At 39.3% G+C, this 19108-nt stretch overlaps 1 protein-coding gene across 1 annotated transcript in view; it reads right to left on the bottom strand.

The window, feature by feature from the left end:
• Positions 1-19108, bottom strand: part of mlxip (MLX interacting protein) — a 107136-nt gene that overhangs the window by 29037 nt on the left and 58991 nt on the right. The window contains exons 8-10 of the mRNA XM_048556095.2: positions 18134-18243; positions 13490-14147; positions 3031-3137 (exon numbers count right to left, since the gene is read on the bottom strand). Of these exons, the coding sequence (XP_048412052.1) occupies positions 3031-3137; positions 13490-14147; positions 18134-18243 (875 nt within the window). The remainder of the gene's footprint in view (positions 1-3030; positions 3138-13489; positions 14148-18133; positions 18244-19108) is intronic.

Below are 19108 nucleotides of genomic sequence, written 5' to 3'. Positions count from 1 at the left end.
ACTTATTTTAAATCTTGCCATTTCAAAAGGTAATGAAACTACATTTCAAAGTACATAAACTTGCCAACTGTTACACGATAGCTTTTGTTCTACATGCATATGCAATTGCAATAATCCCACCTATGTGGTAAAAAAGATCAGCTAATGTGGTCGCACTTTTAGCAAGGTTCAATTTAAGGTAAGCACATTTCAGGAAACTGAAAAATGTTCGTTTTATAAGTAACAGATTTGAATACATTGGAAACGTTTATTGGTTCTCATGAGGCATTACCATACTGGTAATGTGTGGTGGTAACATTTCACCAAACAAAAACTAGCAACTTTTAAACTTTTATTTAAAAATGAAAAATATTTTCTTGAATGCACATCCATTCTATTCAAAATATTTTTAAAAATAATCAAGCATCAAAATTGTGGTGAAATGTAACAAAATCAAATGCCGTATCCATCTTGTCATCTCATACTACCATTCTTTGTACATTTCTCCCAAGAATAATAGGCACTGTACACCAAATTGTACGTTTTTTAAAGAAAGTTCAAGAACAGAGAAACCTGGGGTATATATATATTGCTAGTCGGGATGGCTGTTTAAAAAAGCATTTGGATTGTTGGCTATACGTAGAGACACGTAGTTCAAAACCAAGGAAGTTATGCTAAACCACAATTAGGCCCGAGGTCTACAGAGTTCAATTTTGGGAGGAAATCAAGGCCTTAGTCTAGATGCAGATACATTTTCTAGAAAGATACCTAGAGATGAGGAACTTCAAAAAGGAGGTTAAAATAAATAACTGGGGAATGGAGAAAAGAAATGGAAAGTAGAGGAGGAGGGAAGAGATGAGGGGAGAATCAAGTTAAATAGAAAGAGTAAGTTAATAGAAAAAGGTAGCAATACAGATAATGATAATGAGCATTTTACAGGAAAGGAGAGTGCGCAAGTTTAGGATTGCATCAGTAGATAAGGCCAGAGTGCAGAAGAATGGTAAAAAGACAGAATTAAAGACTCTGTATCCAAACTAGACACAGCATTCAAAACAAAACAAATTTATTCTTATTGAGTCATAAGTGCAATCTGATTGCCATTATACAAATATCGCTGAGACCTAAATATTCAAAATATTGCAAAAGGAACAGAAAGAAAAATGGTGGAGGAGCTCTGTAATTAAAGAGTAAGATTAGTATGATAGAGGCAAATAGCCTTGGTTCAGAACAGCAAGATGTATAATCAATTTGGGCGGAGATAAAAGACAGCAAAGAATAAAAGTCATTTCTGGAGTAGTTTAAAACACCCTCCCACAGTAATTTCACAGGGGGGTAAATATGCATGAAGCAAAGCTCTGGACTTGTAAGATAGCTACTGCACAAGTCATTTTAATCTTCACATAGATTGGAGGAAACTTTGCAAAGTTAACTTGAGTTTGTAGAGTGGGGTTGGGACAATTTTAATGCAAAGCAATGTAGAAGCCAAGAATCAAGCTATTTATGGTCTGGCATTGTGTATTGGGACAACATCAATAAATGACTGAATACAAAAGGAGCCTGTAGACAATAGGAATCGACAACATGACAGAATTCCACAATCATTACCAGCAGCAAAATGTGGCTTAAGAGTAGCACCTCAAGCTTAAATAAAGGCAATTACAAGGGCATAAAGACAAAGGCTGGGAAAACAGATTACAGAAAAGAAAATATTTGCTTAAGTGAGAATTGGGATCCTGGAGGAGGAAACCAGAAAATTAACTGGAAACACTGAAATGACAGGAGTGTTGAACAGGTATTCTATATTAGTCTTTATAGTTGAAGATGCAAAAAGCATTCCAAGAATAACTTAAAAAAAAGGGGGCAAAAAAGGAAGTTAAAAACAATCACAACCACAGGGTGAATGGTACTGTGAAAATTACTGGGACTTGACTTGAAATGCTCCACTGACCTAGCAGCCTGCACCCTAGAGTTTTGTATAACCAGCTGCGGAGATAATCGATACATTGGTTGTAATCTTCCAAAATTATCTGAATTTTTGAAAGATCCCAGCAGGGCTTTTGATGATCTCACGTTTAGAAAGGGTGGAACACTGAAGGCCATCTCGGAAAGTGACCTTAGGAGTGAAAGAGAAATCACTGGAGGTGATTCTCTAGTTACAATTACACTGATAAGAATAGAACCAAGAATGCGCAATCCACCCTCAGCTGGACAACAGCAAGAGTGTTGGGGGAAGGATTGCATGGTCAACCATGTCAAAATGATACGAGGTCACTCAGCTAAGTAGGCATCAACTCTTCATTAGACTCACACTGATCAAGAAATTAACATAACAAAAAGTTTAAAATGGACACAAATACCATAAAACGTGCTTGTCACTTACATCCATTTTCTCTAATAACAAAACCGGATTATGAACACCTCTTTGCTTCTCTAACTTGCTTTGGTCTTTTAAAAACCGTTCCTTAAAACTTCTCATGTTGATCAAGTTTTGGTTATCTACCCTAATGTTTTCTAACATGGCTCTCTGTGCCAGATTTTATTTACAATGCTCCTTAAGTACCTTTGGACAAAAATACAAGTTACTGATGTTTCTGCAAACATGGTGGAACTATTCCCATTGGTATAACGTTAAATAGCACAGAACAAAGTAATTGGAAAAAAAAACAAGGGGTATGAGAATTTTAGAAGAATTTTACCTAATGTGCCATTCATAGACTCTCACACGAAGGCCTCAACATTATTCCAAAAATTGTATCTGGTCTGCTCTATGTGATTTAATTAATTGGAGGCATCTGGAATGGGTTGATAAAGAGTGAAGCGCCCTCTACTGACTTGATATTGCCTGACTGACAACATGAAATTCATTCTATTATTAAACTTGACAGGCACAACTTTGTTTTAAATTATGGCAAATTCACTGTTATAAATCTGAAATAAATTACATTTATGTTTCATAGAAATCGGTCATGTCGAAGAGCACCACCTTAAAGTTACCAAGCTGTTCGCCTCAGAGGATACAATAAATCTTGATCTATGCAAAGGACAGCTTACCGTGGCAATGGCAGTTGGCGTGATGACCACACTAGGTTGGTTACCCGCACAAGCCAGTACTCTTTCGTGTTTTAATGGGCTTGAAGTCACAAGAACAGCACTGGAACCTGCAAAAGAAAATTAGATTTTTCTATTTTGTGCAACATCTGAAAAGCCTTCAGTTCAACACTATTTTCAACTTCCACTTTTTACTCAAAAATACAACAAAAGGCTGTCTAGTACATCGAGAAAAAGTGTCTGTTTTAGTTCAACTCTGTAAGGTGATCAGATCAAGAGGTTCCAAAACTCTAAACTTTTCTAGGGTAACATTTGTTGTGTTGCTCATTAATTAAATGCAAAAAAATGTCATAATACTGTCATTACAATATCTATCAAAAAGAAAAGTAACTGGCTTCATCACATTGGGTAACTTGCATTTTAAATGAATAGAAGACTACAATAAAAACATTATTTTTCTGATATCTCATATACATGTTCTACATTATAAATAGGCTCTGCATTAAAAGGAAGAAAGCATTTTGTGTTAGTATGAAGTAAATAGATTAGGGAGATCAGGAACGACAAATACTTGTTGTTTGCAACGAGATTGTCCATATTGACATCTATCCGAAAGGTTGTGTTCTGCTCATTTAGACAGAACAACTTTTACTGGCATTTTGGTTCTGTTGGCACAGAATCCACCATATATTTAATAATCAGCTCCTCCCCTCCACTTTGAAACACCATGTATAAGAAGGCGAAAGGAATGGTATCCTTTATTACAGAGGGAAGTGAACATCAAGGGGAGGTTATGCTTTACTTATATAGGGCATTGGTGAGACCAAGTGTCCAATGCTGTGTAAAGTTTGGTCCCCTCATTTGATGAGCAACATAAATGCCTAGGTCACTCAGAAGCAAGTACAAGACCGATAACTGGAATGAGCAGGTTGTCTTAAAAGGAAACTTCAACCAGGCTAACATTCTAAACTGTCTGAACAAGTATGATTTGGAAAGGATGTTTCCTCTTGAGGATGAATTCACAACTAATTGGCACTGTTTAAAAATTAGGTGTCACCCTTTTGAGACACAAGGAGAATTTTGTTCTCTCAGAGGATTTTCAGACTTCAAAATTCCCTGCCACTGAAGGCATTTGACGTGGGATAATCAAATGTTTTTCAGGGAGGGGCAGATAGATCCTTGTCAGGCAAGGGGATCAAAAGTTGATGGAGCGGATGTGATGAAAAAATGAAATTCCAAATGTAATCAGTTCAGCCATGATCTTATTGAATGACAAAGACGATACAGGGGTCAGATGGCTTACTTCTGCTCCTAACTTGTATGCTCGCATATAGAAGCAAGCTATTTAAGAAGCATATTCAATGGAAGGACTAAATCAGGGGATGGTAGATGGGCTCCAAATCAATGTGTTTGTTGATGGAGTTCCAGTTGGAATGCCATGCTTCTAGGAATTCTCGTGCGTGTCTCTGTTTGGCTTGTCCTAGGATGGATGTGTTGTCCCCATCAAAGTAGTGTCCTTCCTCATCTGTATGTAAGGATACGAGTGATAGTGGGTCATGTCGTTTTGTGGCTAGTTGATGTTCATGTATCCTGGTGGCTAGCTTTCTGCCTGTTTGTCACAGTTCTTGCAAGGTATTTTGTAGATGACGTTTGTTTTGCTTGTTGTCTGGATAGGGTTTGTCTACAGACAAACCAATGGTACACCCATGGGATCTCCGATATCAGGGTTCTTAGCAGAGGCAGTAACGCAGTGACTCGAACAAACAGCTCTGCCAATCATCCAACCCAAACTTTGGGTCCGCTACGTGGATGACACCTTTGTCATCACTAAACAAAACAAATTAGAGGAAACCTTCAAGACCATCAATAATATCCTTACTGGCATAACATTCACAAAAGAGGAAGAAAACAACAAACTGCCATTCCTAGATGTCACAGTAGAGCGGACAGTCATTGGGGAACTTCAAACCAGCGTCTACAGGAAAACAACACATACGGACCAAATACTGAACTACAGGAGCAACCATCCCAACACCCACAAACGAAGCTGCATTAGAACGTTATTCCAACGAGCCACCACACACTGCAGCACAGAGGAACTACGCAGAGCAGACGAAAATCACCTATACAGCGTATTCAAAAAGAACGGGCACCCAATGAACACAGTCTGCCGATTTCTCAGCAACAAACCCAAACAAACAGACAAAACGGGCCCAGACACCATAACCACTCTCCCCTACATCAAAGACATTTCCGAAATGACTGCCAGACTACTCGGACCTCTTGGCATCAGGGTGGCCCACAAACGCACCAGCACACTAAAACAGCAGCTAATGAACTTAAAAGACCCTATCCAGACAACAAATAAAACAAACGTCATCTACAAAATACCTTGCAAGAACTGTGACAAACAGGCAGAAAGCTAGCCACCAGGATACATGAACATCAACTAGCCACAAAACGACATGACCCACTATCACTCGTATCTTTACATACAGATGAGGAAGGACACCACTTTGATGGGGACAACACATCCATCCTAGGACAAGCCAAACAGAGACACGCATGAGAATTCTTAGAAGCATGGCATTCCAACTGGAACTCCATCAACAAACACATTGATTTGGAGCCCATCTACCATCCCCTGAGAAAAAGAACAGGAAATGACATCACCAACCCAAGGAACGCTAAACAGATAAATAGAAAGCGGGACATAACACCAGCGCTTCACCAGAGGCTCACTGATGATGTTACCTAGAATGGTGACGAAATGTCTGAAAACTAACCTTCCAACTCAGTGAGCAAACTCACATCCAGAAACTCAACCTGAGCTACAAATCTTCTCAAAACTCGCTAGGGGTATAAATGCAGAAGCAGTTCCGAGAAGGTTCAATTGGCCAACTCCTGGGATCAAAGGTTTCTCTTGAAATGCAAGATTGAGCAGACTGGATCTATACTCAATGGAGTTTAGAAGAGTTGAATGACATAGCTCTTAAGAGGGAACTGTGTGTGAGTCTAGAACTTGGCGGGGTGGGGGGCACTGTCGAAAAATAATAGATCTCCCACTTAAGAAAAGATGGGGAAGGATTTTCCCTCAAAGGGTTATTAGATTTTGGACTCCTCTTCCTGGATAATAGTGGAGACTGGGTCACATATTCACAATGGTATTGGAAATATTTTTGCTTAAGGGATTCAAGGGTTATTGTAGGGATAAGGTGTGCAGCAGGCAAGAGTGAAGTTATGGCCACAAATCAGCTTAGCCTTTGATTCTACTGAATAGTGGAGGTGGCTCAATGGGCCACATGGCCGATTCCTGCTCCTACTTCTTACAATCTTATAACTCACACAACAACTTGCTTTTGACATATTTCCAAACAGTTATATCTACCATACATCACATGGCTTGAGTCACAATTTCATGAAGGCAGTTTCTGCAAAGATAAATGCTTATCCACTTCATCCTTTTAGGCCTTTCCAAGCCATTTCCAAACTGGCAATTAGAATCTGCTTTCAGCACTCAGTCTGAACTACACTTCAGCTGTTTGCTAAGGAAAAACTAATCTGTGACTACTTAAGTTCCTCCCCTTACACTTTTACGTCTGAACTCTTGGTGATTCACTGTGATAGAAACTTAGTAATCTGTGGGGGAAAGGATCCAAGAACTAAACTTTATAGACCACACCTCTATGTCGTCACTCGATAGCTACACTGCAGTTTTCCTACTTTTTTTTTAAAAAAAAGACAGCTTCCAATTAGAATCCATTGTGCAATAGATATAAATTAAGTAAATGGCTAATAAATAAGAAATTCATAATTGAGAAGTCATCAGTCAAAACAGAATTGTTGCACAAATTCAACACTGGAATATAACACTGGTCAGACCTCCATTGCAGAACAATAAATTCTAGAAACCATCCTTGAGAAAGGATGTCAAGATATTGGATAGGGTACTGAACAGATTTAGCAGAATGGTATAAGGAACTTCAGTTATGCCATGCAAGTCCAGAAACTGGGTTGTTTCTTTGGGAACTGGGCCAACCAATTCCTTATCTCCTTCTCTATCAGGGCAGATTACCTGAAGATGCTGGGAATATGCGTTTCAAGGCCCGGTGTGTGTGTGTGTAAAACTTGGGAGGAGCGAATCACCAACATGAGGCAGAAACTTGGCTTTTGGGAGCACCACTCCATCTCCACTGCATGTGAAAACCAGGTCATCAGGATGTGAGGTACTCTCTCTGTTGTGCATGGCACACGTCTGGCCCATTCCCTGAACCTGAGCCACTGCAGTCACCCGAGCCATCTTCCAAAGTCAAAAGGTAGACCTTGTCTGCAGGCACACCAGGCATAAAGCTCTAGAGAACACATCTTTGTCACACCTGCGTAACAAAACTGCATCGAGCTGTGCTTAGTCTCTCAGTGTGCAAATACTAAGTGTCACCATGTACTGAGGTTTTACCTGTCCCTGGTGTTGCAATGCTTAGGACTGGCCTCCTTGCAGCAGAGTGCTCCAATTAGTTGGACCATTCCGTATCAGCTGTCCTTTGTGAAAAAATTAGTAAACACCTTTGACCACAAGTCCCTCAGGAAGTGGTTAGCGTATAGCATCCTCAAGACTCTGCTGGTAAAAGACAGGGTGGATCCAATTGAATTGTTCTAGGAGCATAGTGTCAAAGTCATTTGGCAAAATGTATCATCGACAAAACTTTCCAACAAGCACAAGATATCATTTGGCTGGTGGTGAGAAGGGCACTACTTGTGAGGTCTTTCATGTATGCCCGGACTCTCTGCGCCAATGCACACTGCCCTCAAAGCTCAGGCTGGTGGGGGGTGGACGTAGGGGTGGTTAAGGGACTGTCACACGTCTCCTGCTGGAATGTATCTTTGTGAAGAAAATATGGAGAAAGATGCAGTGGGACGCACACCAAGATAAACAAACATCGACTGTGCCTTGAGGATCAACATCCCTGCAAAAGACACGCTTTGTTCTGCCCAAGACTTGCAGATCTTCCAGAGCAAGAGTTGATCTTCACTGAATATTACAGACTGACACATTCCAAGGTCCAGGACTACGTGCTGAGGGATGCAGCTGCCACCAAGTTACACTGGGGAACACCACCATCTAAGGTCTTTCTGCCGAGATTAAATGGGAGGCTATTCAATTATCAGACCCTTCCAATGCCTCAAATGTACGAAAATATAGTCTTGTACAAGAAAGATACGCCTTTGGTTTGCATGCTGGATACAGACAAACTCCAATGTTTGTTTTATTTCTTCACATGCTATTGTACAGAACTGAGCTGCTATTTTTATGAATAAGGTATATTTTTGATATTAAAAAAAGAGAAGCTGGGCTGTTCTCCATTGAACGAGGAAGACTGATTTGACAGAAGTGCTCAAAATCATGAAAAGTTTTGAACAAAGGGAAGAAGAACTGCCAATGGCAGAAAAGTCAGTAACAAAAAGACACAGATAGGTAACAGGCAAAATTACCACAGGCAATGTGGAATTTTTTGAAAAAGGAGAACAGTAAGATGTTCGACAGAATGCACTGCTTGAAAGGGCGATGAAAGCAGCAATACCACATTTCAAAAGTAAATCAGGAAAATAACTGGAAAAGAATTACTTGGAAAAGAGCAGGAGGTTGAGACAAAATTCAACCTTCTCAAAGCGCTAGCACAGATGTGATAGATTGAAAGGCTTCTGTCTGGGCTATTTCGTTCTACAACAGCAACAGATCACAACACTGCCTGTCACTAGAAATGACTGCTGGAAGCAGAGTATTGAGTTAACAATTGCCTTCCTGTAGTATTTCAGCCTTCTCATTAAATCCAAGGCGGCTTCAATTAACAGAGATAATGGGAACTGCAGATGCTGGAGAACCCAAGATAACAAAGTGTGGAGCCTAGACCCTTCATCAGAGAGGGGGATGGGGAGTGGGTTCTGAAATAAATAGGGAGAGAGGGGGAGGCGGACCAAAGATGGATAGGGGAGAAGATAGGTGGAGAGGAGAGTATAGGTGGGGAGGTAGGGAGGGGATAGGTCAGTCCAGGGAGGATGGACAAGTCAAGGAGGCGGGACGAGGTTAGTAGGTAGGAGATGGAGGTGCAGCTTGAGGTGGGAGGAGGGGATAGGTGAGAGGAAGAACAGGTTAGGGAGGTGGGGACAAGTTGACAGAACCCAGTTAAGTAGAGAAAGTTAACAGTTTCAAATAAGCTGAAAACTTTTTAAGAAACCCCAATTATGGGTTATGTGACATATCAAAACAGAATGCTGAAAAGTTGAGTCTGCAGCATTGGTCAACTTACATGTTAACAAACGGTGTTCAAGAAAGAAGCTTTACTTTTGCCAGGGATAGCAGAGGGCAGGCAAATATGTAATTTTTTTACCTAACTAAAATTTAGCAAACTGATTTAATTCCTAGTGATTCCAAAGAACATAGGGTAATCTAGCTGTAATTTCAATTCTGTTTACCCGTCTACTACCCACTCACTCCAATAACCCAACTTCCTGATCGATCAAAATCTATTTGAACAGAAATTGCTGGTGAAATTGAGCAGGACAGATTAGAGTCACTGGACCCACAACATGGACTCTGCTTTCTCCCCAGAGATGCTGCCAGGCCTGTTGAGTTTTGCCAGTAATTCCTATTTTTGTTTCAGGTCTCCAGTATTTGCAGTTCTTTACTTTATTACATAAAAATCTATTTAAGTTGACCTTGGATAAGTTCAATGGCCCAGTCTCCATTGCTTTCTGGGGAAGACATCTTACCATTCTAATTACCTTCAGAGAAAAAAAAACCTCTCTCATTTCTATCTTTAAAGGGAGATTTCTTATCACCTCGTATAAGCTGTGTCCACTAGTTCTAGTCCCTAGAAGATGGAACATACACCCAGTACCCATTGGATCAGATCCTCTTAAGATTTTATAAATTTCAGCAAAATCATTTCTCTTCATCATGAACTCAAATAGATTTTGGCCCAATTTTCCTTCATAAGAAAAGCTTCTCATTCTAAGCCTGAAGTGTTCTAATACAAATGAGCAATCCAAAACTGTCATGGTACTCGAGATGTGGGATATTGCCTTGGCAAGACAACTACAGCACAATATCCCTACGTTAATACTTTAATCCCCTTCCAATAAATACCAAAATTTCATACGCTTTCTTCAGCACTTTACGCAATTGTACAGCAACTTTTTGTGATTCATGTACCAGGAAACCCAGATCTTTCTGCAACTGATTTCTGCAATGTCCCTTTGTTTAAATATTGTATTGTTTTTCCTATTCTTTTTCCCATTGACCATAGGCATGTGACACACAAAGCTCCATGGCGTTAACCAGCTAGATTCTAGAATAAGAAGGGATTCTATTCCCTCAATATCCAGCTCTTTAATGGCCAAGGTCAACAACTCTGGCAAACATGCATCTGCTGTCCAGGAAACCGTCACCATGCTTAAATTGTGCACAAATCCAAAGTTCCTCAAAGATTTGTTCCTGGCTCTCCAAAAATCATCTCCAAGGCTGCCTTGTGGGCTTCAAGAGTATTTTCCAAAGGAACAGCTAATGGCCCTGGTGCCCAATTCTCAGGACAGATGCCAAACATTGCTGCAATGCCAGACATCCATGAGGACTATCACTATCGCTGAACAGACTATTGGTTTTCTGAAGATTCACCTCCCACAATTTCTTGGACCATTCGGGAGGATGCCAATACCAGCCAGACAGCATCTCCAGAATAATGACCGCATGGCTTGCCCTGCGTAACGTATCTTTGCACAACAGTGTAAGATTGGAGGCAGGGGTAATGCGGCTGCCATTGTATGTTCAGACAAGAAGAGAGTTTGACAGATATACAGAAGGAATCAACGCTGATGATAAGGATGCTAGGGAAGCCTGGGCTGTACTGAGATAAGGTAGACAGCCCAAAAACACCCAGTCGTTGTCAGATTGCAGGGTGGAAGAATTTACATTAATAAATGTGGACACACCGGACGAGGAGCTAATTACAGTGGAGAAGCTTCCTGTTATCAAAGGACTGCTTACTTGATCTTTAAAATGTTATGATACTTTACTTGCCATTAATTACAATGGAATGTGGTCCCTGGGTACCAATAATTTTCTGTTCAGTTTCTTGGTCAGAATATCAGTATGGAATTATCACAGGACCGCACTTAATGGCTAAAACCTCAGTCAGCAAAGGTCATTCATCAGTTACAGATATGAAGAAGGGCTAAACTTAGCCAACTGACTCCAGAAACCCAAATATCCAGTTTAAGTTCCTGCTTTCTAGAGATGAGTTCCTTCCACAGGGCACCAGAGACTGGCTGCCTCAGAGCACTTTGCACCATTCCACTGATGTACTTATGAGCATGCACAGCGATCAGCACCCCTCAGGGCAGTCTACAAGGAAAATAAACAGCCAGAAGCTTCGACAGATTGAGACAGACCACAGGTCTGTTGTAGGAAGTGCTACCTGTGCTCCAAGTGTCACATTACACAAAGTTGACAGCCACATACCACAATGACTTCAATGTTTAATTTTACTTTTCTAACCGCTACATCTTGGTCTCGACAGATGACATTGAGATTGATGGAGCTAGCTGACTGATTTGCTGGTTTGACTCAGATAACTTTAGCAAGCCTTTTTTGGTGGCTCACCAAGTAAACGGCCCCTACCTGCTGGGGTCTCTTACACAGCATCCTCAGCCTGATCCAATGGCAGTGTTTGGGTCCCTGGCAGAGGGGTGGTGGTATTGCGTGACATCCTAAAGTGACAATCTTTGGGTGTCTGTCTGTCACTCCTTTTTGTCACATTTATTCTGTGACAACCCTACAGGATGTTATATGTTTCAATCAACTCACCTCTTACGTTTCTAAACTTCGATGGCTATAAGCTCAGCCAGTTCAAATTTTCCACGTAAGAATATCTACTCATGTCAGGAATTAGTCTGGTAAACCTTCTCTGAACAGTTTCCAACACAGTTACCATCCTTCCTCAAATAATATGATTAATATTCTATATTGTAGTCCAGATAATAGTCTCAAGAGTGCCCTGTATAATTGAAAAATGACTTTCAAAAATATTTTTGCATTTAACTCTGCTTGCAATAAATGGTAATATTCTATCAGCTTTCTTAAATACTTGCTATATCTGCATATAAACATTTTGCAATTCACCCAGATTCCTCTGCAATTCCTCACCATTTGGATAATATACTTTTTTATTCTTCCTGTCAAAATAAACAATTTCACAGTTTCCCACAACTCACTTGCCCAACCATCTTTATGTTATCTGCAAATTTAGCAACAATTCCTTCTGACCCTTAATCCAAACTATTTACATCAATTGTAAACAGGCGAGACGCAGTACTGATCTCTGGAGGGCACCACTCATTACATAAGACTGCAATAACAACTTACCAAAAGGGAATTGCATATACATTTAAAAAGGAAAACTTGTAGAATTATGGCAGAAGAGCAAGGGAGCAGGTGTAATTGCTAGCTCTTACAAAAAACTAGTACAGGCACATTGGGCAGAATTGCCTTCTGGGCTGATGTCATTTCTACTTAACAATATCATTTTGTCTGTATACCCAAAGATAGCATTAAATTACACAACAGAATGCTGAAGCTCAGACTATATACCACTTAGTAATGAATTCAAAGAAAATATTGTAACCAACAAAACAGAAAATCGTTTGGGAAATTAGCATGCAATTAGCAAAATAAATTTCACAGAATCACAATGTTTTGGCACAGGAGACCATTCAGCCCACTGGCTCATTAAATAAACATCATTACCTAGTGCTATAAACTATTCTTCTTCCCATACCTTTGCACTTTGACTATTTGGCTGAAGGCATTGTATGTCCTCTGGAATACCGCAATTGAGCCTGTCCCCACTACACTTTATTCAATTACCTATAACTTTCATCACAGATTAGCTGTGCGGCACTGTATCAAATGCTTTCTTAAAGTCCACATACAATCATATCAACAGTATTACCTTCATTAAGCCTTTTGTCAGCTCTTCAAGAAACTCCAGCGTTATTTAAACATGATTTCCCCTGCAGAAATCCATGTTACTCTTCCTGAACAACCCACTTTTTTCAATTCCATCCTGAATAAGTGACTCTAGAAGCTTTCCCACACAGTAAAGTAAAACTGACTAGTCTGTGATTGCTGAGCTTATCCTCACAAAGTTTCTTGAAGAAGGCCACAATATTTGTAATTTTCCCGTACTTCAGCCTCCGCAAGTCAAGGGAAGACTGAAAGATAGTGGAGAGTCCTTAAAATTTCCTCACTTCATTCAAAAAATCCATCACTAACCTAGATTCTATTAATTTCAACAGGTAAACGGCCTGATATTAATCACCTTGATGAACAAATTGAGTGCCCATTATCTCATATAAAAGTACAAATTGCAAAAAAAAGACATCAAATTTAAGTTCAAAGTTTTCTTACCTGATGCCAAAAATTGTGCTAAGAAGGCATTTGGTGAAGGAGCAGGTGCTATGGGAACTGGGTCTGACTTCAACGCAGGACCAAATTTCTGCAGCTGTTTAGGAGGCCTATTTCCAAGCCCTGGAGAAGGCCCAGCTTTTGGTACAGCAAAAGGTGTAGAAACTTTTGGTGGCTGCATAGGAACATGACAAGGCACTCCTTGTTGTTTTGTGGCAAGATGAAGATTCTGATTTTGGGTGAATGTAGTAGCAGCAGGAATTTGTGTAAACATAGATGAGGCAGTATGAGTAATCGCTGGTGGTGGTGGTGAAGCAGGCAAAGTAAACTTCTGATCCTCTGGTCTTACAAACAACTGGGTATTCAGAGACATGTTGGAAGGCACTTCAGACTTGACTGTTTCTGGTTGCTGGGTTTGGGGAGTCTGAGACGATGGCGCATCAGATGAAAACAGTAGCAAAAATGTCTGCTGGTTGTTTAGTGCTGTCTGTGGACGAAACTCTTGATTCTGAGCAAAAGCCGTGAATTTTGAACTACTATTGTCATTGCTGGTATTAACACGATCCAGCACTGAAGGAGGACCAGGAGATGGAATTAGTTCCTCCTCAATGTTAACTGACGACATCGTGCCAGTTAGATTGCTAGCCGGCAAGATAGCTTCCTTGAAAAAAACATAATTAGATAATGAATGACAAAAGTTTTGACTGAGAATAAGTGCTTAGTTGAAGATGGATTAAATTATTCCAACTATATAAATAAATAGACATAATCTTCTGTCTCTCCAAAAAAATAGCAGACGTAAAACTGATAAAGACATAGTTCTTGTTCACTGATTAGGGGGCATTGTAGAAATTTGTTAGCAATAGCAAATTAATACTTAACATGTTCGTATCCATCGCTGCATTTTAGCAGAGATAACAGCCTGATGCATAAATAAAACAATATTTAGAAAAGGTTTTATTTTCTCTTGCTAATGCAACACTTCATTTGCAAGCTATCTGGTAATAGGGCTAGAAAGTGGGAGTATCACAGACAAGTTGGGGAAGTCTGCCAGACAATTCTAAAAATAGTCAGTAGATGTCAAAATAAAATCCACCAGTCCAAGCCCATTACTCCTAAATCAGGATTATACTTTGCCTATAAACAGCACTGTTGTTCTATTTTTGCTCTAAAATTTCAATAATGTTCAAGCATTTTCTCACAAATATACAAACAGCATTTTACTCAAAATGTCAACAACTGTTGTTATAATTACTAGAATCTGGTAGTCATATGTCCTAAACCCAATTATCAAGAATATTATTGGAGCGTCCTATATAACCTCTAACAACATTTTTGATTTTTTTTAAAAAAGTAATTATTTTGATTATAAACATAAAACAGCTGAGTTCAAAACCTTGCTGATTCAATGCTTCAATGATCTTTCCTTTCCTGTTCCTCAGATGTCCCCCTTATTACTTTCTAGAATACAGGAATCCCCAGTAATCTGAGAAGAGGTGGGGCCTGCTCGAATGCAATTAGAAGCTTTAAATTGTCACAACATATTTTACCACTGGGTAATGCTGCAATTACAAAACATTACATTACAGTATTAGCTGAGCCCAGCCACTGCACTGTCAGCAAGTGCGTATTAACTCTTTCTGTAAAGTCTCACCAAGTGATGGAATCAGATAACTAAAACAATGTAAGCAAGATACTAAATTAAATCTGTAACAGCAACTCCTGAAATTAGAATTTTTTTTTTTATAAAGAGAAGTTATCATTGCTGTTGATAATTTTCTGTCACTGTTCAAAGATCAATTTTATCTAGAGGTAACTGTATAACAGGTCAAAGTTAGAATACGTATGCGGTTGCACAAAACAACTTTAAAAGGCAGGGCACTTAAAGATGGCATCCATTCATTCCAAAACAAATTGGTTTAATGTTGCCCAGATCTAAAAGTGATATTGCTGACATAGGTTTAATTGCCCTTTTTTGCCTTAGGTATTCTCTTAGGCACAAGGTATTGATTATTCCTCCAAGAGTTCTTATTTGGGTGCTGCCTTACTGACATCTCCGTATGTTAATACAATAGGACAACCTGGTATCTAAGTAGTATTGGTGATGTGAATTGGTTATCGGCATCTTTCACACATGTACATATCTTTCACACTTCTGAAAATGGGAATTTTTACAAGTTAAGACCAACACAAATAATTAAGTCTTTTCAATGCTGCAGCAAGTGAACAGACATAGCTGCTGAAGCTCAAATTCATTTAATTCAACTTGACTACTAATATTGTGATCAGAGACAATGGGAACTGCAGATGCTGGAGAATCCAAGATAACCAAGTGTGGGGCTGGATGTACACATTAGGCCAAGCAACATCTTAGGAGCACAAAAGTTGATGTTTCGGGCCTGGACCCTTCATCAGAAAAGGGGGAATGGGGAGACTAACCTCATTCTGTCCCCTTGACCTGTCCGTCCTCCCCCCTCCCTACCTCCCCACCCATACTCTCCTCTCCACCTATCTTCTCCTCTATCCATCTTCAGTCCGCCTCCCCCCCTCTCCCTATTTATTTCAGAATCCTCTCCCCATCCCCCTTTTCTGATGAAGGGTCCAGGCCCGAAACATCAGCTTTTGTGCTCCTAAGATGTTGCTTGGCCTGCTGCATTCATCCAGCCCCACACTTTGTTATCTTGACTACTAATATATTATTTTGTATGTCCCTACACATTCCCTAGCTTATTAATGAATACATTTTAACTTCTATTCTCATTCTAGACCAGATTACAATTTCATATTACAGTTTTGTTTGAAAGCTCTGACCAAGTTCACAAGTGCTGCTTGGCCTGACTACCTGCGTCTGCATCCCTACAGTTCCTCTTTGCCAGAAAAGAATTAAGTTTCCAACAGAGGGATGTCGATCAGATTATACAAGCAAGTAAAAGAGTTAAGGAAAATGAAAGGTACAGAAGGGTTTTGTATTAACTATATCTTGGTTAAGTTTAAATAATGGATTTCCTTTAATCTCATCCAAAAATTTCAATATTTGGGTGATACAAAGTCTGGTCAACTAGGTCTCCTGAATGAAAATTCCTCGCTCAAATAACGTTTGTCCTTTGTCTATTTTCTTTCAGTTTGAATTACACAGAATACACATTGACATATAGATGTAGGAGATTTGCAAATCTAAAATCATTCCAAATGCAGCTTTAAAAGCTTCTGTGGGCAGCTGATAAAGGAAACTATTTCCAATTAAAAATAACACTGAAAAATATACAGGATTTGTGCATCAATAAATCCTACGTGTATGCTATTTCCACTTAGAAAACTTAACCACATCTTTGTGATGAAAAAGTCATTTTTTAAAAGTTCTGAGAAGGGCAGATGAAAAATATAAATAGAATTTAAAAAATTCTTGGACAGAGCAAAATAATATTGTGAAAAGCAAAGCCCAACTTATTCAAAATGTTAAGCCTTCAAACCAACTTCTTGCTCCTAACAGATATACATCCATTAGATTGCTATTCTTTACAATAATAATGTTCTAACCAAAACTGAATACATCTTCCTCTTTTAAAAATCTCATTGGGCCACCATAGAAATTTACTTCTCTCTTTTCACAGACCATAGTTAATGATTTAGACCAACACAAAATGCACAAAAGCAAAACTCTGATGGCATTCTAACGTCCCTTGCAATTTGAATTAATTGGTTAACTGGAATTCTCTTCTCTACCACCATCAACCCCATCTGGGAGAAGCAATGAATTCTCAAAATGTGCAGTATTAAAAAAAGCTGGGCTGATCATGTAAAGCCAGAAATAGTTCCAAATTTGGCAAAAACAAAATTCATAAAGAGATTGTATCCTTTAAGAAAGAAGCAACATATAAAAGTCAGGTCATAAAGTCATTAACTTCAACTTGACACACAAACGAAAGTGGTTGAAACTTAACTTTCATCAATATATCTCCGAAACTGCTGGAAGCTCTTTTGCACAGTTAAACTAACTGTGCATGCTGGTGATGTTCTTGTAGTGCATCTTGTCAAAGCCTATGCTCATCATTTCGTTAGTAAATAAATCTGCAACAGTAATTTTTGCTGAATGGTCCAACTACGTAATATTTTTGTCTACCTGAATCGCTGTAAAATATGATTTAATTTACAGGGTGCCATGGTCTCCAAACCTCACCCTTGGTTGGACTGTTGGAGAGGGAACCCATCCAAAAGAACAGCTGATTGCAGCTATTTAATGGTAAATTAATGATAAGTAATTGTTATACTCACGCTAAAACAAGGAGAGTAAAATTTCTGCCTAAAAGATTCAGTCTGCTATGAAAACAATCAACCTCCTTGCATGAGCACCAGTGCTAAACAAAACACAAGCTGCATGAAAAACTTCAAACAGAATGGGCAAGACAAAGAGACAGAAGTTTACCACCTATTAAGCAGAATGATTTTACCATCCCTAGGTTCCTTTTCCAATACTGTAAAATTAATTACTTTGAAAATGCATTTTGTGACACTACTAATTACAAAATGCAGCTCGCGACTTTATTTTGAAGAGTAGCTCTAGTAATTGCAAAATGTACACAGGAAAGGTAGAAAGAAAGGCAAGCCATAATATTACATGCACTGTACATACAGAAACAAAATTCTTACCTGTGGTGGAGAACTGCTGGCACCTAGAGAAGTGACAGAAGGTACAGACGGCGTGGGGGATGAGAACTGGCTGCCAGCCAAAGATGGGAAGCGGGTTGAGGGAAACAAATCTGTAATTAAATAGGTCAGTTTTAATATCTTTCACAATTTGCAATATCCCATGCACTCACATCTTTCCATTGAAGTAGTTTAGATGTAATGTGACCTTGGATAACAGTTATACCAAATTTACTTCGGGGGGGAAAAAGAAAATCCTACGTAAACTTCATACTTTCTAACATGGAGAAGAAAAAAAGAAGTTTTAAAATCAAAGCTTTCCATATGAACATGCAATTTTAGGGAGACAGCCAGAAAGCAAACAGGTGAACATTTTACACCAGTAGAAGAACAGTTGGACAAAAAGCTACAAAAGATGCAGGAACATAAGTAGGCCATTTGGCCCATCAAGTCAGTTTCACCATTCAATGAAATCATTGTTGATCTGATAATCCTCAGACTCACTTTCCTGCCTTTCCCACCCCCCCCAACAAGCTCGGATTTCCTTGCTGATTAGAAGATTGTCCATCTCATCCTCAAATATGCTTAGCAACCCAGCCTCTCACATCTCTCTGCGGTAAGGAATTCCACAGAATCTGAGAAAATAATTTTATCATCCAACTTCAAGGGGACTCATTTATGCTGAGATTATGCCTTCTGGTTCTGGACTTTCCCACAGGCAGGAACCATCTCTACAAGCCTCTAAGAATCATGTATGTTTCAAGTAAGTCACTTCTGATTCTTCTAAATTCTAATGAGTACAAGCCCAACCTACTAAATTTTCCTTCATAAGAAAATACCTCCATGTCAGAAATCATTCTAATTAACCTTCTTTGGACTGCCTCCAATTCCAGTACATCTTTTCTTACATAAGGGGACCAGAACTGTTCACAATATCCTACATGTAGTCTGACTAGGTATCTAACATAATTTTAACAA

The sequence above is a fragment of the Stegostoma tigrinum genome, chromosome 26 (genome assembly GCF_030684315.1).
Source record: "Stegostoma tigrinum isolate sSteTig4 chromosome 26, sSteTig4.hap1, whole genome shotgun sequence".
Lineage (NCBI taxonomy): Eukaryota > Metazoa > Chordata > Chondrichthyes > Orectolobiformes > Stegostomatidae > Stegostoma > Stegostoma tigrinum.
The sequence above is the reverse complement of the archived record's forward strand: the minus strand, read 5'-3'. Positions and strand labels throughout refer to the sequence as shown.